Below are 24,156 nucleotides of genomic sequence, written 5' to 3'. Positions count from 1 at the left end.
CCCAAAGTGATGGGATTACAGGCCTGAAGCACTGCACCTGGCCTTTAAAAAAATTTTTAGAACCTTATTTTGTGTCCTAACATATGGTCAATACTGGAGAATGTTCCATGTCCTGACAAAAGTAATGTGTATTCTGCAACTGTTGAGTAAAATATCCTGTAAATGTTTGTTAGATCTACTGAGTCTATAGTGCAATTTAAATTTGATGTTGCTTAATTGTTTTTCTGTCTAGATGAATCTGTCCAATACCAAGAGTGGGGTTTGGAAGTCCTCAGCTATCACTCTATTGGAGTATATCTCTCCCTTTCAATCTAATAATGTTTGCTTTATATATCTAGATGTTCCAGTGTTAGGTGCACATACATTTGCAATTGTTATATTCTTTTGCTAAATTGATTCCTTTATTATTACATAATATCTATCTTTCTTTTTAGCTTTTTATTTGAATTCTGTTTTGTCTGATATATCTCCTCCTGCTCATTTTTCTGTTTCCTTTTGAGTAGAGTATCTTTTTCAATCACTTTCTATGTGCATCTTTGCAGGTTAAATGAGTTTCTTGTAGGAAGCATATAGTTGTGTCCTCTTTCTTTTAATTAACTCAGCTAGTCTATATCTCTTAAATGAGAAATTTAATCCATTTACATTCAAGGTTATTATTGATATTTGAGGACTTACTCCTGTCATTATTAATCATTTTCTGGTTGTTTTGTATATCCTTTGTTCTTTATTTCCTTGCTTATTATTTATTTTTGTGGTTGGGTGGTTTTATGTAGAGATAGGTTCGATTTCCCTTTTTCCTTTGTGTATCTGCCCTACCAATGAGTTTTATAGTTTTATGTGTTTTCATGATGGTGATTAGGGTCTTTTCACCTCTAGATGTAGGACTCCATTGAGTATTTTTGTAGGGCTGGTCTAGTGGTGATGAATTCTGTTAATTTTTGCTTGCCTATGAAAGATTTTATTTCTTCTTCATTTCTGAAATATGGATTTGCTGGGTATAATGTTTTTGAGTGGTCATTTTTTCTTTCAGTATTTTGAATATATCACCCCTTTTTCTCCTGGCCTGTAAAGTTTCTGCTGAGAAATCCACTAGTAGTCTAGTGGGGATTCTGCTATGTCATCTGATGCTTTTCTCTTGCTGTTTTTAGAATTATTTCTTTGCCTTTGCCTTTTGACAATTTGACTATAATATGCCTCAGAGAGGCATATCAACCTGTTTGGGTTGACTCTATTTGTGATTCTTTGAGCTTTCTGAATCAGGATATCAGTCTCTCTCCCAACACTTGGGAAGTTTTCAGGTATTATTTTATTAAATATGCTTTTTTGAGATGGAGTTTCACTCTGTTGCCCAGGCGAGTGCAGTAGCATGATCTCAGCTCATTGCAACCTCTACTTCCCGGGTTCAAGTGATTCTCCTGCTTCAGCCTCCCAAGTAGCTGGGATTACTGGTGCTCACCATCATGCCTGGTTAATTTTTGTATTTTTAGTAGAGACAGGGTTTCACTATGTTGGCCAGGCTGGTCTCAAAGTCCTGACCTCAAGAAATCTACCTGCCTCGGCCTCCCAAAGTGCTGGGATTACAGGCATGAGCCACCGCGCCTGGACTTATTTCATTAAATAAGTTTTCTATATGATTTCCTTTATACTCTCCTTCTGTAATGCCATAATGCAGATATTTGTTTGCTTAATGGTGCTTCATAACTCCCATATGCCTCCTTTATTCTTTTTTGTTGGTTTGCTTGTTTTATTTCAAATGACCTATCTTTTAAGTTCAGAAATTCTTTCTTCTGCTTGATCTCATCTGTCATTGAAACTCTCAGTTGTATTTTTATTTTATTCATTGAATTCTTTAGCTCTAGGATTTCTGTTTTGTTCTTCTCATTGTTGAATTTCTTATTCAAATCATTAATTGTTTTCCTAATTTTGTTGAGTTTTCTATCTTTATTCTCTTTTATTTCATTGAGTTTCTTTAAGATTATTATTTTGAATTCTTCTCCTGGCATTTTGAGCATTTCCTTATTATTGCAGTTTGTTACTGGAGAATTACTGTGTTCCTTTGGAAGTATTATGTTTCCTTGCTTCTTCTTGTTTGATGTGTCCCTATACTGATTTCTACACATTTGGTGGAACAGTCACTCCTTCCAATTTCATGGAGTAGGTTTTATAGGGAAAGACTTATTCTCATAGATCGGTCTTGGGGAGTAGGTTCAGTGCAGTGTGTTGGCTTTGTTTCTAGATGCATGCAGTAGTGTGGCATCTGCACAGTTTCTTCAACTGTAATCTATCCTCTCAATGTTTGTGAGTACCTCAGTGTCCTAGGCTGAGAGATTTTGTGGCAGTGGCAGTGCAGCTTTGCCATGGTGGGCTTGCCAGGCCTTTCTCATGTCTGAGTGCATGTGTGGCCACATTGGATTGGCCAACTTTGGGTCTGGCTCACTGTGATTTAGTGCCATGGGGCTGTTTCCCAAGCCTGGGGGTCAGGTGTGTCACTGCTTTGATGGCCCGCCTGCTTGCCTTCTAAGGATTGCCTATGGGGCTATCTCCCAGGTCCAAGATATGAGTGCATGGCTGCTTGGCTGCCTGGAAGTGCATTTGCCAGGGCAATCCACAAGGCCATTTCTCAGGTATGGGATGCAGCCACACACCTTCTTGGCTGGCCTGGGTGCATGTCTGCTGGGGGTGGCCAACAGGGCTGTTTCTCAAGCGTTGATTGCACATGCAGGTCCTTTGGGCAGGTCAGCAGCATGTCCATGGTAGGAGTGTGGTCCCATGCTGCTACTGTGTCTTAGGCCCTTGGCATGGGCACACAGCTGTTCTGTGGGCCCAGCGGCATGTCAGCTGTTAGGTGGATCAAGGACCTCTCTCACTTGGGAGAGGGTGTGCAGCAGTTTACCTGGCTTAAGGGTAGGCTGTCCTCGGACAAGACTCTTCCTCCAGCTGTAAAACCAGACAGTGTAGGTTGGTTTCACTGCTGTGCAGGACCAGAGTCACAGGCAATTCTGGGCCCAGAATCCATGCAGCTGGAGTTGTGGGATTCAGCCACCTGTGTGGGCTTCGCACAGCTACTCAGTCAGCTTCTCAAGTTTCCCCAAGCCCTGGTTGTGAATGGGAGGCAATCCAAGGGTGTGTTCATGGAGGGAGTAGGTGCTACAGGCCTGTTTTTCAGGCCCTGTACATCTGCATATGGCCACTCTGCTGGCCTGGGGGCAGGCATGTCAGCTGTTAGATGGGCTAAGGACCTCTCCTGCTTGAGGGAGGATACACAGCCATTTGGCTGGCTTAAAGGAAGGTTCACCCTGGGTGAGACTGTCAGACTGTTCCTCCAGCTGTATTGCAGATGACAGGGGTTGGTTTCACTGTGGTGCAGGACCAGAGTCATAGCCAATCCTGGGCCCAGTCTTTGTGCAGTTGGCCCACATGTGGGCTTGGTGGAATGAAGATGGAGCCCCAGTGCTGGAGAAGTGCAATGGCTACGGCCCCCAGAGCAAGGCACAGTCCAGAAATGGCTCTAATCTCAAGACGGCACCATGCTGCAGCAGCTTGGCTCACTAAGGGAAGGGTGTGTACACATCCTGTGCTCCTAATCCGGAGTGATATAGCTATATGGATTCCCAGAAGCTCTTCAAACTGGGCACAGGGCTTGCAAGGACTGTGGGATTATTTTGTAATGAGGACTGGAGTCATTTACAGTGGCAATGGAGACTGGTGAGGTTCTTTTAACTTTTCCCTACAAGGGGACTTCCCTCCTGTCTCTGGGCTGATGCAATTGTGGCAGGCAAGACGGGGCTACAGAGGCCATGTGCCTCCATGGTACTCTCTTGGGCTTCCAATCACTACAAGTTCCCCTCTACTCCCCCATTGCACTTTAATGCTCTCTTTTCATAATTCCAGTTAAATGTTAGCGGTTTATTCATTCCCTTGGTCCTTTCTTACGGTGGGGATAAGAACTAGGCATTTCTAGTCAGCCTTCTTCCTGACATCACTCATTCCAAAATTCTTAGTGTGAGTCACAGTTTAAAAATTTGAAAGCTACTGGTAGTGGTTAAGAGTTTGAGTGCTATAGTCAAATTCCTAGGTTTAAATATTGACCCTAACATTTACTTAATGTGAGATCTTAGCAATTTTTCTCACTTCTCTGCATCTCAGTTTCTTCACGTGTAACGTGGATTGATCATAGTATCCATGAAAGGGGTGGTTATGAAGATTAAATGATTTAACATACATAACTCAATAGATACATAAGCAGCAGCAGCAGCACCTTCATATAACATATGCCAAGTGCTGAACCATAATACAGTGTCCGAACCATAATAAAGACTCAGTAGTGGTTTGTCGTTGTGGAAGAGACTTCTGGTGCTCACCATACCCATTCACTTCTGTTTTCTGGCACACAGGAGGATGACACTTCCCCATCACATTGAAGACAGGCCTGGCTGGGCTCTACAACCAAATCTGGTCAAAGGATTATAGGTAGAAGTGATGTGTGCCACTTCCAGGCCTGAGCAATTGATTGCTCATTTGAGACTCTTAGGTTCTCTTTTGCCTTCCTAAGCCAAACCCTGAAGCCTTGGGTTGGGACAGCAGGGAAACAATGTGGTGGGACCTCCATAGTTTGAGTTCTTAAGTGACAATATGAACAGAGCCTACTGTCACCCTCAGCTCCACCAGCTTGTGTTGGACATGTAGCATGTAAACTTTGTTTACAGAAGATTTATTGACATATAATTTACATACCATATGATTTACCTTTTTAAATATACAATTGGGTGGTTATTTTGTATGTTCAAACTTGTACCAGGTCTCGCAGGGCCTTGAATGCCAGGCTCAGTAGTTTAAGTTTTATCCTATGGGAATTGGACAGTTCATAAGAAGTTGTCTTTTAATTCAAAATGTGTTCATTAAGGAAATAATCTGACAAAGAGTATTCCCCATTTCCTTCTGGCTTCTTCCTAAATTTCCCAAATGTTATAGGTTGTATTTTCCTTCTTAGCATCATTTCATAGCTATATGACTTTGTTTTCTACTTTCACCTTAACATTACCTCATATACATTTTTCTCTGTGTCTTTATCATCTTTACTTTTGATGGCTACACCTTATCTCTTGCTATTGTTAGATATTTACAGTTTTACTTTATGTATACAGCATTTTAAAAATACATACACATATGTGTATATCTGTGTGAAGGCCTGGGATAAGGGGAGGCAAGTGCCAAGGACATAAATGTAAGGAAGCTCCTACCTTCTGGCATGAAAATTTGCACCTGTGTACCTCATTTGTCTTACCTTGGTCCCAGCCCAGCCCTATACCTAGTGTGTGTGTGTGTGTGTGTGTGTGTGTTTTCCTTTTAAATTATTTCCTTGGGAAATAATTCCCATGATGGGAGATTACTGGTTCAGAGCATGTTAAGATTCCAATTACTAGAGTGTTTCTCAGGAGGATTCCATTGAAGGGTTTTTTTCCCTTTTTCAAACAAAATTTTGATATGTATACTTATCAAAAGATGGGAGATCAAAAATCTTGAGATCAAAAATTTTGGTATGTGTACATTTTACAAAGATTACAGAGGCAATGGGGGATGTTAGGGGGCTATCATAATAGCATGTCCCAACTACAGTGCTATTGTTGCTATAGAAATTCCACTGATACAACTTTTCACATTTGCACGGCCCAGCCAAAATATTCTGGGTTTATTTATTTATTTTAGAGACAGGGTCTTGCTATGTTGTCCAGGCTGGTCTCTAACTCCTGGGCTCAAGCAATCATCCCACCTCAGCCTCCTGAGAAGCTGAGACTACAGGTATCACTCCAGCTTTAGACACAGTTATACCTTCATGCAATCAAGCTGTATACTCAATTATTATCAAAACAACAACAAAGCCTCTGATATTGAGTCCATGTCCCTAACAGATGACCCTTCTGTGTGTACCAACCTGGCCACTCAAGGTGTAACATTTTCACAAGACATTCGCTCTTTGGATTTGGACCCAGGAGGTTCAATTGGCAGAGCAACCTCCAAGTCAAGAGGACTCTCATGGAGGAAGGAACTTGCTGTTTTACACAAAGCAAGTTTCCAGCTTCAGGCTCAAGTTCAAATTCTATTACTTGGGGACAAATGAATTTGCCCAGTAGCAACAATTTTTACAAAAGTTACATGGAAAAATATCTGGGCTAGTCTGTTCTGTATAAATTTTTCCAGGAGGGAGCACTTTTAAAGAAAGCACTAAATGGAAAATCACCAGCACGGAGTTTAGAGAGACCTGGTGCTTGAGTCATTACCAGTACCAGGCAGATGGAGTTCGCAATCTTGCATAATTAGGGGAAAGATTGGAGGGTGATGGAGCAGAAAGAGCAGTTGGGGTGAGGTAGAGTATCATGAAGAGAGGTTGTTGGAAAGAAACCAAAATTGTCTTCAAGGATCTTCAAGTGACTTTTCTTAGGCTAGCTTGGAAAAATGTGTGTTTCTACCTGCCAATTAGGGCTGATCAATTTATTATTTTGTACCTTGTAATTTGAAATACTGGAAGCTACAATATTAGAGTTAACTTTTTCCTCTGTGGGTTTCTGTCTGTTCACTTTTCTTCCTCTAGAGAGTTTTGCTAAGTTACTGTGCTGGAACTTACTGCTTTGATAGAGTCTCACTTTCCAAAGACTGATGAAATTTGTCTTACTGATTCTGAATGGAGAGTCTTACTTTCCAAATTCTTCTGAGAGTTCTGGATCAAGCCCATCAAGGCTTTCTAACCTCAAGAACATCAAAGGATGCTGGCTTTTGGTGGAAGGCTTGCTGAACCACATCTAGTATGCACAGACACAGCTAACAACTAGAGTGGGGTGCAAAGATAGCTCCAGAAGGCTATAAAAAGTCTGGGCAAACCCATATTTTGTGAAGGTGCTTTGCAAAAAGATTGCAAGCCATTTTTCTGGCATGCACCTTTGTCTAAGAACAAAGTGCGGTAAACTATACGTGTAGTCAGTATGATTCACATAGATTAAGGACAAGGTATTCGTCAGATTCCCAAAGAGCATCAAACTGGGGTTGGACAATAGACAAAGGCATTCTTCTGGGCTCTTAATGAAACCAAAACTTATTTCCAGTCTGTGTATTTATGGGATGCCTGTTATTTTCGCTAAAGCATTCGCTTTCCCACGAGATACAGCAGCTGAGGAACTCTTTTCTGCCACGCGGGGCGCGGGCGAGCGATGGGGGCGGAAAAATTCCGGTGCCACTAGGACCTGGCGGAAGAAGCATCCCTGCCGACCCCTGGGGAAGGCTGCCGCGGCACCTCCGGCGCAACCAATCAGAAGGCTCCTTCGCGCAGCGGCGCGCCAACCGCAGGCGCCCTTTCTGCCGACCTCACTGGCTATTTAATGGTACGCGCCGCGGCCAAGGCCGCACCGTGCTGGGCGGGGGTCTGGAGAGCGCAGCAGCCATGGCCAGCCATCTCGTGCTCAACAATGGCGCCAAGATGCCCATCCTGGGGCTGGGTACCTGGAAGGTAGGTGCTTGGGGGGCGCGGGCCCGGGGCTCGCCTCACACTCTCTGCGCGGCCTGTGTCGGCGAAGGACCCGGAGTGACCCTGAGCAGCCTGCGCCGCGGACGCCCGGCGTGCTGGGAGCCACGCGCGGGCTTGCAGGGTCCCCAGCGGGCTGGGGTCTGCCCTGTGGAGACCGGGGGCCTTGGCTCCCGGGGCTGGCCCTGGGTGTCAGGGCAGGCATCCTGCGAGTGGGGTTTGGGAGCAGCTCGCGGGAGCCCCCGCCCCACCGCGGGCAACTCTTGATGGGCGGCCCACCAGTCCGCATTTGGGGTCCGAGCGGGCGCCCCAAGCGGCACAACGCGAGAGGGAGGCGGCGAAAATGGGCTTCGCAGACCGGTGGACCTCGGGCGCAGACAGGGACGTGGAGCCGTCGGCAAGGTGTGGGAGCGCAGCCCCAGCCTCCTTCCCCTCGAGGCACCTGTGGCCCCGTTGCCTTACTTGTAAATGGTTTGTCTCAGTCGTTTCCGTTCTTGCCTCCCTCAGGAATAAGCATCTCAAGCCGGTAGAGGGCAGAGAATTAAATTAGGTGGCTCGAGTTTGCCCGGACCCAGCTGTTAAGAAGGCGCAGTGCGGAGCTCCTCGGCCAGGCGCCGCCTCGGGGTGCCCTGGGTCTGGAACTCGGGAGAAAATCTGGGCACCCCGTAGCCAGTTGATAATTCAGCAGGCGCCAAGGTTAGCATTTTCCCTGGAAAACCTCAACACCACACAGCGTCCCCGAGAAGTGCCTAGCCGGATGAAAATGACAATAGGACATGAAACATCATAGGATATGAAAAATGATAATATGATATGAAAAACCAAAAATAGTAGCCTGATTATCTGAAAATTGAGCAACAAAGGTGGTGGTATGGGAGCTGAGGCAAAACCCAGAATTTTTGACCTACTTCTAAGTATTGCATATTACATTCCACAGCCATAACCTGGGTTTCTCTCTCTGTTTCTGTTTTTGTTGTTTGTTTGTGACAGGGTCTTGTTGCCCAAGTTGGGGTGCAGTGGCACAATCATGGTTCATTGCAGCCTGGAACTCCTGGGCTCAAGTGATCCTCCTGCCTCAGCACTGCGGGTAGCTGGGACTACAGGCGCTCACCACCACACCTGGCTAATCTTTCTTCTTCCCCCCAGAGACAGTCTCCCCTTGTTGCTTAGGGTGATCTCTAATTCCTGGGCTCAAAGCGCTCCTCCCACCTCGCCTCCCAAAGCTACAGGTGTGAACCATCTGGCACGCCCACGTCCCAGGTTTTTCTCTTAAAATTTGAATATGGGCCTGGGCGTTGGATATTTACACACAGACAAGGGAAGAAAACAACAGAAAGAACTGAGTGAACTGTGAGATGTTTGAAATAGGACAGAAGAGTTTACATGTATCCTAAAACCTGCTGTTGAAAATTAGTAAATATAAGGTAAGAAAAAGGTCATTTGCATCAGGGAGAGTGTTTCTTGGCCAGAATGATCAGGGTACGTGATTTGTTTCCTCCGAAAACTCCAGTGGTGTCTCTAAGGGTGTAATTGAATTACAACCATGACACCAAGCTAATTTCCATCTGTTGCATGTTATGCTCTTGGAATGGATGCAGAAGGATGTTTTCTTGGCAATAGCGAATACTTTCTAAGCATGATGCAGCGCACAGATATATACATGTATCTGGAATAAAAATTACTTAACAGTACTTAACCTATGTGGGCTGCATTTCAATATTTTTTTCTATTCCATTTTTCCAAAAATTATTGTCATACCTCCAGAAGCTAGTTATGTGACCCATCATTTGAAAATCACTACTCTAGGGTAAATAAGGAGTAAAAGTTTATTTTTTTTTTTGAGACATGGGCTCAGCATCACCCAGGCTGGAGTGCAGTGGCATGATCATGGTTCACTGTAGCCTTAACCTGTTGAGCTCAAGTAGTCCTCATACCTCAGCCTCCAAGTAGCTGGGACCACAGGTGTGCACCACCACACTCGGGTAGTTTGTTTTTAATTTTTTGTAGAGACAGGTCTCCCTATGTTGTCCAGGCTGAGGAGTAAAAATTTATGAAAGAGGGTTTCAAATTATTCACTTGAGCACTCAATGCCCCAAAAAGCTGTGTATTTGTTTAAGATAACATCACATCATAACATCTGTACATTTAGGTTATGCATTCCAGTAGACAGAGTTCATTGAGAGCTTGGATAATGTCTGCTTCATTCATTACTATTTCTAGCACTTCTCACAGTGCCTGGCAAATATAGTAGTAGGTATCCAAAAGTTATGTGTTGAATTCATATGAAGAAGTAAAACGACTTTAGAGATAGCTGTATGGTGAAAACGCCCACTTGTATTTCTGTGGATGAGGAGATCAGGTTGGTGTAGAATTGTACAGTGGGGGCAGCGGGGAATGGTGGGTCAAACTAATGGTGTAAGGATGGACTTGGAATCAACTTCCTTTTTTTTTTAATGACTTAAAACCTTTCCCTTGGGCCGGGTGCAGTGGCTCATGCCTGTAACCCCAGTACTTTGGGAGGCAGAGGCGGGCAGATCATGAGGTCAGGAGATCGAGACCATCCTGGCTAACACAGTGAAACCCCGTCTCTACTAAAAATACAAAAAATTAGCCCGGCATGGTGGCACGCACCTGTAGTCCCAGCTACTCGGGAGGCTGAGGCAGGAGAATTGCTTGAACCCCAGAGGTGGAGGTTGCAGCGAGCCGAGATCCCGCCACTGCACTCCAGCCTGGGCAATGGAGCAAGACTCCATCTAAAAAAACAACAAAACAAAAAACTTTTCCCTTGTATGTGTGTATGTATTCTTTCACAGATGCTCGACAAAAGATGTGATCCTTTGCCTGTCTTTGTGACAGCTGGAGGAGGCCCTGCAGGCAGGTGCAGTTCCTTGTTCTCCTGGGTCTTCCCATGCCATAGCAGCTGTGTTGTACCTTTCAGACCCTCAGCAGGGCTCTGGTAGTCTCTACTCTTGAAGGTCCTCAAACTCCATTCTCTCCTCAGGTGAGGGTTTCAGGCAGGTGGGGAGACCATCTCTGCCCCAGACTCACGTGGCTTGGACAGGGTTTCTTTCTGGCAGGCTTGCCTTCTACACTGGATAGTAAACAAGGCCACTGGCCAGGCACAGTGGCTTACACCTGTAATCCCAGCACTTTGGAAGGCCAAGGCGGGTGGATCACCTGAGGTCAGGAGTTCGAGATCAGCTGGCCAACATGGTGAAACCCCGTCTCTACTGAAAATACAAAAATTAGCCCGGCATGGTGGTGGGCGCCTGTAATCCCAGCTGCTTGGGAGGCTGGGGCAGGAGAATCACTTGAATCCAGAAGATGGAGGTTGCCATGATCTGAGGTTGTGCCACTGCACTCCAGCCTAGGCAACAAGATAAAAAAAAAAAACTCCGTCTCAGAAACAACAACAACAACAAAAACCCATCATAGCATTGTAAAGCCAGGAAGCTTTTAAAACAGAGATGATATCTGGTGCCCGCCAGTGTGTTGTTACTGATAGTGTTTTTAGTGTAGTTGAAAAATTGTTGAGGGTAAAAGTCATTGTAAGTCTCCTATGTGTGCTCACAGAATACTCCTAGGGCTGAAGGTACAACTATGTTTCTCCATCTTTTGCCGTGATCACTACCTCCCTCCCACCTAGGAACCTTGTGAGACTGTTTTTTCCCCTAATTTGCCCCAAAATAAAATTGTAATATCACAGATAATATTGTACTTCTGCTTATGGCCAGTAGCCTTCTAGAGGGTCACAAGCCATTCTATAAGCTGAGGGGGTTTTTTTGCCCCAAAGAACTAATTTTTGTCTCTTTGGGGACAATAGCACCCACTTTGAGAATGCATGAGGTAAAAGAAAATGTGCCAGGAAAGACTTGCTCCACCTTCCCCAAGTGGGGTAAGCTTGTGATGGCCCAAGATCCTTGGATGGGGTGAGGGTTGAGGTGCTGTGGGCATGGAGGTAACACAGGAGCCAGATTTACTGTTCACTTCCCTGGTGTCTCTAAAGCCCCCATCTCCTCCTCTTCAAGACCAAAGACATTTAAATAAGCCCTGCCCCTACAGGGTTAGTCCTGGTCCATCCACATCTCAACTAGTTGGAAACAGCAGTGTCTTAGAATTTGGGACAAATTGATTAAAATAGAACAGGAGGAAGTTAATTTCTGCTGCCAAACCTGATTCTGAGTGATGGTTTCCTGTTCCTTGCTCCAGGATTATCAGCACACCATTCTCATGCTTCCTACTCAGGACGATTTCTTTACCCAAAGTGAAGTTTCTTTGCCCCCTCCCCCTATCATTTCAGTAGTAACACCTGCTAACTAGAGAACATTTCAAAAACGAAAAGAGTTCCCTCTTCCCAGAGATCCCCGTGGTTAATATTGCAAAATATCCAATCTCTGAGATACTTTGGTTTTACCATAAACACTGTCCTGTGACCGTCTTCCTGTTTAGCACTGTGGCTTGCTTTTTGACTTGCAGAGGGAAGAGAGGGAGGGGTATCTTGAAGTAACTAGCAAGACCTGTAAGCAAAAGGGAAGAAGACTAGGTTTTAAAAGGAGTGTTGTGTGTATCTGTGTAGGAGGGAGACACTGATTTTAGTTATCAGTGTCTCAGAGTTGGTATTAGCCGGCTGGTGTTATCAAAGGAGGAAGTAGGACTGCTGTCTTGAAGAGGTGGTGGAGGACTCAAGGGCAGAGGCTTCTCACTGCCATCACTTGGTGCCATCAGCCCAGAGCATTGCAAAGTCACTGCCCAACGTAGAGCTTTGCAGAGCCAGAAGTTCCAGGAGGAATGGGCATGCATGGCTTTGCCCATCAAGGGCACACAGATTAGTGGCAGGATCGGGTTAGAAACATGTAGGATTTGTATGATTGCGCTGTAATTGGAGTGTTTCATATACTGCATTTCTACAGCTCTCATCAGTAATGGCTGTGCCTGGATGCCACCCAGCATGTTTTCATAGTTTACCTTCTTTTTAGAAGTCAATCTGGACCCCTCCTTCTGTTTGCATTTTCTCTTTGTTGACATCCTGTGATGTTGTCATCCTGTGTTGGCATTCCGAAGTTTAGTGAATGGTTTCTCACCATAGCTTAAGTTGGCTGCTTCATTTTTCATAAGGCAAATTAGTTTCTCTGAGGGAAGGGCTGTACATTGAGATTATTAACATAGAATGTGGTTGTGGATCCTCGTACATTTTCATTGCAGAGGTGACTTTTTCCCTCCAGCACCTTTGATCAGCCTCCCAGCACACATCTCCAGCGATTGGCACATATCCAAGGAATGATCAGCAGCTTCTTCATGACCTCTTGCAGTCATTGCTGTCTTTTACTTTAGAAAAACCTCTCACAACTTTTTTTTTCATTTCGTGCCAACGCAACCTTGATTATCCTAGTCTGTGCTCTTTTGGTTCCAAAGAACTGAAAAACCACTTTAATCTTAAGCAGGAAAAAAAAAAGTGTGTTTGGGGTGGGGATTGATTGATTTCCCAAACAACAGCCGCTGACATTAGGTGTCTGAGATTCAGGGTTGTAAATGTTGTCACCAGGATTCGGCCTCCCTCCGCTTTCCTCCAGCAGCTTCAGGCTGACATTCTCCCAGCTCAATGACCCCAGCAGAAACAGGGCTGGTCTCAGTGGTTCCAATTCAAGTGCAAAGATTGAGTCTCATGGCCTGGATTGAGTCATGTTCCTGTCCCCACACCAGTTGCATGGCAGGCGGTGTGTGGCTAGGCCGAGCCTGCGGAGTGTGCCCTCAGCAGCTCCTCAGAGAAAAATCAATCAAGGCGCCATCAAGCCTGGAGAAAGTACAATGTGTCCTGGGCAGTTTGCTGCCTGGGCCCCAGTTGTCCTTTCTGGGGTAGGGATGTCCTCTGCTTTCCCTGCTCTCATCAGTGGTGGTTGTGCCCGGACACCACTCAGAGCCTGTGGTAAGGCATTCTTTCTAGAAATTGAGATTCTCTGTTCCTTCAACCGTGCAGAGTGGGGAAGGCTGCAAGAGTAGCTTCTGAGGTCCTCCAGTCAAATAAGAGGTCTCCAGGTCCTCTGAAGGTCACCTCTTAACCCACACCTTCGATGAGCATCCCCACGCTGCCTCGCTGGTCCCTCTGAGGTGGAGAGTGAGCTCCATGCTAACAGGCTCTGGTAATGGGCTTGTTCAACTGGGCCCCTTTCTTCCCCAAAGCCTGTTGAAAATAGCTGATGTCAAAACACAGATGTCTGCAGCTGCTATGGCCCTGGGGGGCTTTTCTTTTCATTTGTTTCTACCCCAGCTCTCCAAAGGAATGTGCTCTGTTCATTCAACAGCCCGCTGCACATGTTTATTGCTCAGCTCTGTGATCATAGCAGGATAGTGAAAATTGGGGGATACGTGTCCATGCAGCCTGTCTGGGTGCCAGTGATGCGCGATGCCATATAGGCACTTCCTCCTCCTCCTCAGTAGCCAGGCTCCCCACAGCTGTTCTGGTCACTCAGATGGTCAGGTGGCTTGGCCATGGACACCCATTTAGTCATTTTGCTGGGTCAGCCACTAACCATTTGGTGATCTTTGGTGATCCACATTCCCCCTTGTTTCCCTTTAACTCATTTCTCTCTGCTAATATCTCTGAGGGGCCATCTCTCGTGTCTCCACCCCTTGAAGCAGATCCTCATACAGTGAGAATTGACACATGGGCCTTTGAATAAACATCGGTGACGTGCTTGACTTCATGATAATCTCCCAGAACCACTTGAAAACAAGCGATTGCCGGTATCAGAAGCCATGCATGAAAAGAGAGCGTAAGGGGCAGGCATTCGCTGGCTGAACTGGGGAGCCAAATGGGAATTGGGGTCCATAGGACATCTGTTTTTGAAATATTTTGAGATATTTGAAGGAAATGGTTTCCCTTACTATCAGCATTCAGAGTGTGGGGAAATGTTTTTAATACAGTGATTTGCAAATCCGTGGATGTGAAGAAGCAAGAAAATGAGATGGCTTCAGCATATCTTTTAAAAGTGATCTGACCTGAGCTTAAATGGCTGTCAGATTCTCCTACAGGGCAATGCTGTGTGGCCTTTCACTTCCATCCCCCGCATCTGAGGCTGGTAGTCCAGAATGCTGCTGAGGAAGTGCACCTGGTCTGTCTTTGCTGAACAAAGTGGCAGGCTGGTCAGCAGGGATCGGCGGCTGCCACTGCCCCTCCTCCTTGCTGTGGAAACTGCATTCTGCGGGGCTCATGTTCGTTCTCCTTTCAGTCCCCTCCAGGGCAGGTTACTGAGGCCGTGAAGGTGGCCATTGACGTCGGGTACCGCCACATCGACTGTGCCCATGTGTACCAGAATGAGAATGAGGTGGGGGTGGCCATTCAGGAGAAGCTCAGGGAGCAGGTGGTGAAGCGTGAGGAGCTCTTCATCGTCAGCAAGGTATCGTTCCGCGGTGGGGCTGGAAGGGGCTCTCAGTCCCATCATCTGTTGGTGCATCAGCCCAAAGCCAAGTCCACACTCAATACAGCTACACTTTTCACTGATGAGCGATTCTTCCAGGGGAAACATGTCACCCATGGCCATACAAGGCTCCAGAGCTTGCCCATCCTTGGCTCTCTGTTGAACGGTCATTCCATCTGGGCCCATTGCTTACAGTCCCGTGCTGATGAGGCTGAGGCTGTGGATTGGCCCTCCCTCTCCAGGGAGTCACTTTCAAGGATGGAACTTGGTTCCCATCTGCAAACTGAATCTCCAATGCTGGCCACTGTCTTTGACCTGAGATACTGATGCACAAAGGACATGAGGCAGGAGGATGGGGCTGGCTCCACAAACACCAGCCCGGACGGAAAGTTTCGAGAGTTCTTGCTTAGGCCTAGGGCAGGCTGGCCAATCTGTCCATTCCATTTTGTGTCCTCTGTTTGGTCCTTGTAAGAGGTCTCTGTGACCTGGTCATCCTGCCTGCCTTTGGAAAGTTAGGATCCAGTACGCAGTGGAAATGCCCTCACAACCATTCACAGCATCATGGTGAAACAAATGGGTTTTGGGGAGAGGAGACTGCTCTGTCTTTCCTTGTGGCCGGCAATGATGACATGTGCCCTCTCGCTGGCTTAGCTGTGGTGCACGTACCATGAGAAGGGCCTGGTGAAAGGAGCCTGCCAGAAGACACTCAGCGACCTGAAGCTGGACTACCTGGACCTCTACCTTATTCACTGGCCGACTGGCTTTAAGGTATGGGATGCCTGGTGCAGACCAGGTCCCTTGGGGCTCAGGTGTAACCTGTGGTGTGTTTTGGGCTCTCTTAGCAGGTTACGTGTGGGTGACTTTCTGTTCTTGCTGCTCAAGGTATAGCCAGTGGACCATCAGCACTGGCGTCACCTGGGAGCGTCTTAGAAATCACAGTCTCGGGCCCCACCCAGGCCATTTGAATCCGCACCAGCGGTGACTAATACGCACACTTCTTCGAAGTTTGAGGAGCACTGCTCTTTGCCAGTTGGTAGTTGTGCAATTTAAAACTGTCAGCAAACACGGCTGCTATCTGTAGTGTACACAGCTATGAGGCACGGTCAGCCCTGGCCGTCCCCTCCAGGCACATGCACACACACAACCCCCACACACATATGAGTCCCTACCCACGTTCTACATGCATACCCTATCCTGTGGAGGCCCGGTAAATATTTGCAGTCTGGTTCTTTGCACAAGAAGAACTTGAGAGTTATTTTGTCTTTTGCCTTTTTTCTAGCCACTGCCTCAGTTTTCTGCTGTGAGCCAGGTTCAAAGTGTGGGTTTAGCTTTATCCCGTAGCCCTGTTTTATTGCACCACAGCATGTCAGGGCTGAAGGGACTTGACTTTTATCTTTTGATTTTAGGGGTAAGCTGGGGAGGCTGGGCCAGGTGGTAGTTTTATAGGCCAGTGACCCGCCAGGCCTTGGGCCCTGTGAGTCCTTGTCTTGAGTCCTTCCTGTATCCACGCATTGCAGTCAGTGGCGGGGCTAATCTCTGTGGCCAGGTAGTGTCCATGTCTCCATCTGACAGTCTCAGCTCCAGCCCGTTTGATAGAGAAGTGTTGGCTATCTGCCTATTTCCTTTTCATAGTGGCACACAGATTGTCCCTAGCCAGCTGTGGTGGTTTAGAATTGTTTTAGATGCCAGCTTCCCCCAGCAGGTCTGTGAAGGACTATTATTGACTGTTTTGTTTGTTTGTTTTTTATTGTAATGACAGCCTGGGAAGGAATTTTTCCCACTGGATGAGTCAGGCAGTGTGGTTCCCAGTGACACCAACATTCTGGACACGTGGGCGGTAAGACAGCCCCTGGTTTGACCTTGTTTTCATGACTGGTTCCCTCTTCTTTTTAGGAGCAATCTGCCTGCCATTTCTCACATTGCATTGTGTTATTCTGTCCCTGTTGTTTGCTCTTCTTTCCTTTTTTTTTTTTTTTTTTTTTTTGAGATGGGGTCTCCCTCTGTTGCCCAGGCTGGAGTGCAGTAGCACAATCTCGGCTCACTGCAAGCTCCACCTCCTGGGTTCACGCCATTCTCCTGCCTCAGCCTCCTGAGTAGCTGGGACTACAGGTGCCCGCCACCACACCCGGCTAATATTTTTGTATTTTTAGTAGAGACGGGGTTTCACCGTGTTAGCCAGGATGGTCTCGATCTCGTGACCTCGTGATTCACCCGCCTCAGCCTCCCAAAGTGCTGGGATTACAGGCGTGAGCCACCGCGCCCGGCCTGTTTGCTCTTCTTATCTCATTAAAGCCAGCCCGGCTTTCGTCTTACTGTCTCTTAGCTTCTGAAAGGTCTAATTCACTGGCACTGAAGAGTGAGGGCAGGACCCGTTAAACTGGTGCAAACGACACTTCTGATCCTGTCCTTTCTGGGCTCGTTTCTGCACCACACAGACACTTTTCTCTGTAGGCCATGGAAGAGCTGGTGGATGAAGGGCTGGTGAAAGCTATTGGCATCTCCAACTTCAACCATCTCCAGGTGGAGACGATCTTAAACAAACCTGGCTTAAAGTATAATCCTGCAGTTAACCAGGTAAACATCTCCCAAGGACACTGGCGTTGCAACGATGCTGTTTTACTGTCTGATGCTGGTAGGGATTTCTCGTCCACCTCACCCAGCAAGTGGCCAGGAGGCAGCTCCTGGGTGTTGGCAGAGTCCTGAGTTATGATTCAGCATGATACAGCACATCTGGGAGAGGAAACTTACAGGAAAGAAAGGGTTTGGGCCTGGCTTGTGACGATTTGGGGTCTGACAAAGAGGCAGCCATGAGATCCTCAGATCTGTGATAGTTGATAAGTGGCTAAAGCCAAGAAAACCCTCTAGGGCCCATGAGAACATCTATAATAAGATGATAATAATAATAACACCAAGGATACTACCTGAGAACTGTAGGAAGTTACAGCTTATCTGGGAAATAGGGTGTTTGTTATACATAGTTTTCTGTATGGGGTGGGGAGGGACTTTAGCATAGGAAGCTTCATCTGTGTCATATCAGCGTGTAGCCACAGTGCTCCCATCAGCTCTTGTTTTTGCATTTGCAGATTGAGTGCCACCCATATCTCACTCAGGAGAAGTTAATCCAGTACTGCCAGTCCAAAGGCATCGTGGTGACCGCCTACAGCCCCCTCGGCTCTCCTGACAGGCCCTGGTGAGCTTCCCACAGGCTCACGCTCCCATGTCACTTGGTGAAGATTAGAAAAGACTAAAAAGAACAATTCAGCCTCAAGGAAGATGTTTCTGGGGCTGATCTGCAAAACTTCCCCTGAGCCTCTTGCTGGTTTTCCCGGAAGGGTTGGAGTTTCTAGTAGCAAGACACCACTCTTTTTCCAAAGGGTTGGGGGTTCTTAACCCAGCTCTGAGGAGGAGACTGGTGGCTGCCCTCTGAGGTTGATGGGAGGATTAGGGTTGGGGTTTCTGGCTGCCATGAGTGGTAGCCATGATGGTGTGACCTGGACTGTCTTTCTATCCTCAGGGCCAAGCCCGAGGACCCTTCCCTCCTGGAGGATCCCAGGATCAAAGCGATCGCAGCCAAGCACAATAAAACTACAGCCCAGGTACAGCCACTTCAGGTGTTCCTGACTGTCCACAACTGCCTTCATTCCTGATAGTCCTGTTAGCCAAGAGGAGGAAGTGACTGAGCCTGTTACACCCTCACAGGAAGTATGGTTAGGGGTCCTCAAGTGCAGAGTGGAAAGGGCACAGATCGGGGCTTTAGAAGACTCTGGCATGGGCTCTTAGAGTAATAGTGCCTGTCCCCACTACTGCAAGGGTGACTGCCACGAGGGCCAGCACTTGTTCATTGATGTGGAAGCTCATCTGTACAAATGTAAGAGCTCTTAGCCGTGCAGGGAATGTTCCTTCTCCTGAGTGGTAGTATGCATTTCTAGCCAGTGGAGGGCCTCATGTGGTCTCATGATACGCCTGAGACACTGAAGCGTGTGGCACAGTGGCTAGCGCAGGACTCTGGAGTCAGATCTGGACCTGAATGTGTCGCCTACCTGTTGCTGGCTGTGACCTGACATCTTGGAGCCCCTCTCTGATCACCTGTGGAGTTCTAGCACGTCCTTCTGTAGGTTGTGTGTGTGAGAGACTGAGATGATGGGTGCGAGTGCCTGGCATGTATACACACTCACTGTCTCCCTGGGCTCACAGGTCCTGATCCGGTTCCCCATGCAGAGGAACTTGGTGGTGATCCCCAAGTCTGTGACACCAGAACGCATTGCTGAGAACTTTAAGGTAAGATCTTGGCTGGTCAGGCCTGGCCCTCCTCCATGGAGTGGGGGATGGGGGAGGCCTCTCATCCTATCCCTGGAGTGTCATCTGTGGGATCCCCACCATCCTCTTTTCTGAGGCCAGGGAGCTGTGGCGAGCAAGCCATAGATTGAGACAGACACCTCACCAGTGGAGCTGTGTGCAGGGGCAGGCCTTGGGCCTCCAGGGCCCCGTGCTGTGCACGCACACACCTACACCTTTGCTCAGGCCCTTCAACCACACCGAGAGGTTACCCGGGGAGAATCTCGCTCTTGAGCTTCACTGCCTGGACCTGCCCTGCACTGGAGCTCTGTTAGCTACCAGCTGCATAACCTTGGGCAAGTCACTTAACTGCTCGATGCCTCAGCTTCCCTATCTATAAAATAATATCCATTTTGAGGGTTGTTATGAAGATTAAGTGATGCATCAAAGCACTTCACATGGTGCTTAATACCTTAGTAAGTGATCGAGAAATGTTGCTGTGCTGATAAGTCCAGGGACTGCAAAGGACCCTCTGGGCCATTTAGTTCACTCACCAGCTCTGCAAGGAGTTCGTGTGATGATGGGCAGAGCCTAGACGTGTGTCAGGACTCTGGCGAAGCGCTCAGTGTGGCAGCTGGAGCAGCTCAGGCTACTTGGCACCACCTCCCTCCCTGCCTGCCCTTGCAGCATTGGTGGCGGGGGTGTGGGGGAGGGGGGCATGCCCAAAGGAGAGCAGCTCAGGGGAGTCCTGATGGCCCAAGAGCCTCTGTTCTCACTGAGCAAAGTGGCTCTGCCAGGGATGCTCTATCTTTATCCAAGATCTGTGCCGAGCGCAGCACAGCCATGGGCCTGGGGCTCTTGGGCAGGCCCCGGCTCAGGTGAGCAGCTGATTTTGCCCAATTCCACTGCCCAGAGGCTGTGGCCATAGTGCCTCATCCCTGTCTCACAGGTGACAGGTGGCAGAGTGATCCCTGAAGAGGGAAGTGGAGCTCATTGTTTAGTAGAGGAGACATTTTTCTTCTTACGTGCAGGTAGATGTTCTAAGTACCAAGATAAAATGGCAAAACAGTGGCCACTGAGGGAAAGGCATATCCCACCAGAGATGCATCGTTTGTTTCATATTTTATTTTTTAAGGAATTAGGAAAGAGAAAATAAATGATTAATCTCAAAATGCTAACCTAATTATTTTATTTTTGCATCTTACTGTATAGCTTTTGCACATTTTTCTGTGATCATAATCACAGAGCCTGTAGCAGACTCTCTTTCTGCACATTCTGTGATCATCTGAAGCTAAGAGCCCTTCGGCTCTGGGAGTGTGTGTCAGCCTCTTGTGGGTCTCACCCAGTGGTGCCTACCTGCCTCCCTCCCAGCCTCCATGCCAGCTGAGTTCTGTACCGTCTGCTGTCTTCATGCAGGTGGTTCTCTTCTCCCAGTATACCTTTCTTGCCCTCTGTGTCAAAACCTTATACTTCTTAGGCCATGTCAAATACCATCTCCTCTTCGGCTGTGGTTGTTCAGTTTCCCAGCTGGAATCCATTTGGAATACCTCTGCCCTTCCTGTGCTCTGTTGAGTGTCTTATACAGTGTGTGATTAGTTATTTGTATTACAGTTGTAGAAATACCTCTGCCCTTTGTTTGCTTCCTAAAATAGAGACAAAGACACATCTTACCCATGATTGTGTTCCTCACTGCAGCTTATCACAATAGAAGTGCTCAGTAGTGTTTTTTGAAATGAAATAAAATGTATCATTTCCCTGGGAGGTTCTGGAAAGGAAGGACTGTTTCCATCGTTCCATATATTATCTAGCCCAACATGCACATTCCCTGAATACTAATATATCAGCTTTTCCTAAGTTCAGTTTATCTTATCGCTCCTCTCTGCTCAAAGCCATGGAAGACATCTCCTGGGTCCTGCATAAGTATTTTGTCTTTTATTTTTATTTGCAGAGCTTACTGGATTTTTTTGTTTGTTTTTTAGGTCTTTGATTTTGAACTGAGCAGCCAGGATATGACCACCTTACTCAGCTACAACAGGAACTGGAGGGTCTGTGCCTTGTTGAGGTGAGTGAGCCCCAGCGTGAGGAGCAGTTCCCAGGAGATACTCAGATGCTGCAGAGCAAGAGTGATCCCTGCAGGCCTCAGCGCCTATGTGCTCTCATCACAGCTGTTCTTGCTTTGCGCATTACCTTGCTTTCTCAGCCACATGACCTGCATCAGCTGAACTGCATGGAGCCAAGATGCCAAGAGATCTGCTCTTGATATCTTCTTCCAGCGCTGGGGCATTGTTGGCCTGGCCTGAAGTAACTACGTATTTTGGCTTTCCATTTAATTTTTAAATCCTAGTGGTTCATCTGAAACTAGGTGATCCCAGGTGACCCTGGATCAAACTCTGGAAGAATTTGCCTGTGACTTTTTGTCTTAATGACCCTAATGAAAGGGGTTTGGTCGGGAGCCCCTGGGGCTGAGGTTTGAGACAGTCCCAGCTCTGACCCTGGTAAGCCACATGGCTCCGAAACAGGCCCTCCCTCTGAGCAGCAGGCACCTCAGTTCCTCCAGCCACACATCCTCTGGTTCTGTTTCTTCTGCATGGTAGTTTGGAAGGAGCTGCCTAGGAAGGTTTTCTGTGGGGTTTTCTCTTTTCCTACCATTTCAATAACTAGGTGATGCATGTAACTCGCTTTCTGCTTTCAAGAAGGAACTTCTCATTTTGCAGTGGAGACTGAGACCCTATTTCTCTCTCACTACCCTTATTCTTGTCTGAGCTCTGTGTTTCCACACTCAGTACTTCCTCTTCTAAGCAAAATTTGAACATTCCCTAAGATGGGGTGGGCTACCAGTTTTCCCTTTCCAGCGTCTGTCCCCTCTCCCTCCCCAGAGTTTGCACTGCTGCTGGCTTCAGCCACCGCCCCAGGCAGATGTTTGCCCAGTCTGCGTCCTGGACAATAACTCTGCCCTGCTTCAGGCATGTGCGTGCCTGGCGAGCCTGCTGCTGCCACACTGTGGCCTCACACTCAAAATAGGCCGCAAACAGAGCATGTCACAGGCAGCCCCAGGCCGGTGCCCTTTCAGACATCTCTGTTAATGCTACTTAGCCTTAGACATTAAAATCATTTTTGGATCTAGTGGACAAGGAGGAGAGGAGTGAATCAGTCACCAAGCTACATTTGTTCTCCTTTCAGAATCTCTCCCATTCATCCGTCTTCCTTTTCCCCTCCCACTTGAGACAGAGTGGATTGAACCTCTCAGGGCTGAGGAACCACAGTGGTTTTCTCATTGCTCCCTTTACAGTTAGACTCCTCTGCCTTCCAGTATTGTGCTAGAAACTTCTGTTTGATTATCCTGTTGCGTGGCGGTGAGTGGGAGGAAGAGGCTAGCCCTGACATGCCCAGGTCTCCTAGGGAGTTTTCTCTAACTACACACATGCCACCCCTCTGGCAGAGAATGCTTTACTGAGCCTGACCTGCTGATGTCAGTGTCACTCTCTGTGGGTATACAAAAAAGGCAGACCATGGAGAACTTTTGAATAAGAATTACAGACTGTAAGCACCCAGCTCAGATTACATAACTCTGGCCTTACATGAGCTGCCCAGCCATCTGTCCAGCGTTCCTGCCTTTATGTTCCTAGCACAGCCATTGGCCCTACTAGATGGACAGTGAGTGAGCCTTGACAAACACGTCTGCACCTGTGCTCCCTGCCCTGTGCCCCCTGCCCTGTGCTCCCTGCCCTGTGCTCCCTGCCCTGTTTCCAATATAAAATCGCCAACCATTGATTGGGCTCACTTCAGCCCCCACTGATACAAGGAGGCTCCCTCTGTCCTCAGAGCACTTGCTGTTGCTTCTCTTATCCTTTGAGATTCAGTCACATACAGACTTTTAACATCCCTTTTTTTTTTGAAATGGGCTCTTACTCTGTCACCCAGGCTGGAATGTAATGGCATGATCACAGCTCATTGCAGCCTTGACCTCCTGGGCTCAAACGATCCTCCCACCTCAGCCTCCTAAGGAGCTGGGGCCATAGGCATGCACCACCATGCCTGGTTAATTTAAAAAATTTTTTTGTTAAGATGGAAATCTTGCTGTGTTGCCCAGGCTAGTCACAAACCCCTAGCCTCAGGTGATCCTCTCGCTTCAGCCTGGGATTACAGGCGTGAGCCACTGTGTCTGGCCTACCTTCTCATATTATTACACAAGATGTTTTAAGACCACAAAATGCTGTCTGGTCCTGCCAGCTAGACTGAGTTACTGGAAGGCAGAAATCGTGTTGCCGTTCTGCACAGCCCAGGCACAGTGCTGGGCACATGGGGAGGGTGGTGTCCCTCACACACGTGTTGCTTGATGACAGTAGTGGTAGAGGGGTCTGGAGGGTGAGTTGCTTCCCCCAGCTGCAGAACCATCATCTGCACACTCAGAACTAGTTTGTTGCCTCTGAGGTTCTATTTTGTTTCTTCAGTGAGACACATCATTTCTCTGTTGGGAGTTGGGTATAGTCAAAATCACCTCTTCAAAAAGCAACTGTTTTCTCCTTTCTCCTGACAGCTGTACTTCCCACAAGGATTACCCCTTCCATGAAGAGTTTTGAAGCTATGGATGCCTGCTCGTCCCCAAGTGACCTATACCTGTGTTTCCTGCCTCATTTTTTTCCTTGCAAATGTAGTATGGCCTGTGTCACTCAGCAGTGGGACAGCAACCTTGTAGAGTGGCCAGCGAGGGCGTGTCTAGCTTGATGTTGGATCTCAAGAGCCCTGTCAGTAGAGTAGAAGTCTCTTCCAGTTTGCTTTGCCCTTCTTTCTACCCTGCTGGGGAAAGTACAGCCTGAATACCCTTTTCTGACCAAAGAGAAGCAAAATCTACCAGGTCAAAATAGTGCCACTAACAGTTGAGTTTTGACTGCTTGGAACTGTAACCCTTTCAGCAAGACTTCTCTTTGCCTCAAATAAAAAGTGCTTTTGTGA

General features: G+C 47.3%; 1 protein-coding gene across 1 annotated transcript; it reads left to right on the top strand.

Annotated features, from left to right (window-relative positions):
* The first annotated feature begins 7,261 nt into the window (after positions 1–7,261).
* Positions 7,262–24,156, top strand: AKR1B1 (aldo-keto reductase family 1 member B). The gene is made up of 10 exons (XM_002818477.4): positions 7,262–7,498; positions 14,740–14,907; positions 15,580–15,696; positions 16,688–16,765; positions 17,380–17,502; positions 18,012–18,118; positions 18,443–18,524; positions 19,123–19,206; positions 21,183–21,265; positions 23,741–24,156. Exons 1-10 carry the CDS (start codon positions 7,433–7,435, stop codon positions 23,781–23,783), a joined length of 951 nt encoding a protein of 316 aa, XP_002818523.1. The 5' UTR covers positions 7,262–7,432; the 3' UTR covers positions 23,784–24,156.

Source organism: Pongo abelii, chromosome 6, assembly GCF_028885655.2.
Source record: "Pongo abelii isolate AG06213 chromosome 6, NHGRI_mPonAbe1-v2.0_pri, whole genome shotgun sequence".
Taxonomy (NCBI): domain Eukaryota; kingdom Metazoa; phylum Chordata; class Mammalia; order Primates; family Hominidae; genus Pongo; species Pongo abelii.
The sequence above is the reverse complement of the archived record's forward strand: the minus strand, read 5'-3'. Positions and strand labels throughout refer to the sequence as shown.

Coding starts and splice junctions, on each gene's coding strand:
- AKR1B1 (XM_002818477.4), top strand. CDS start 7,433: ATGGCCAGCCATCTCGTGCTCAACAATGGCGCCAAGATGCCCATCCTG. Junction 18,525..19,122: donor ACAATAAAACTACAGCCCAG/GTACAGCCACTT, acceptor CTGGGCTCACAG/GTCCTGATCCGGTTCCCCAT. Junction 19,207..21,182: donor GCATTGCTGAGAACTTTAAG/GTAAGATCTTGG, acceptor TTTGTTTTTTAG/GTCTTTGATTTTGAACTGAG.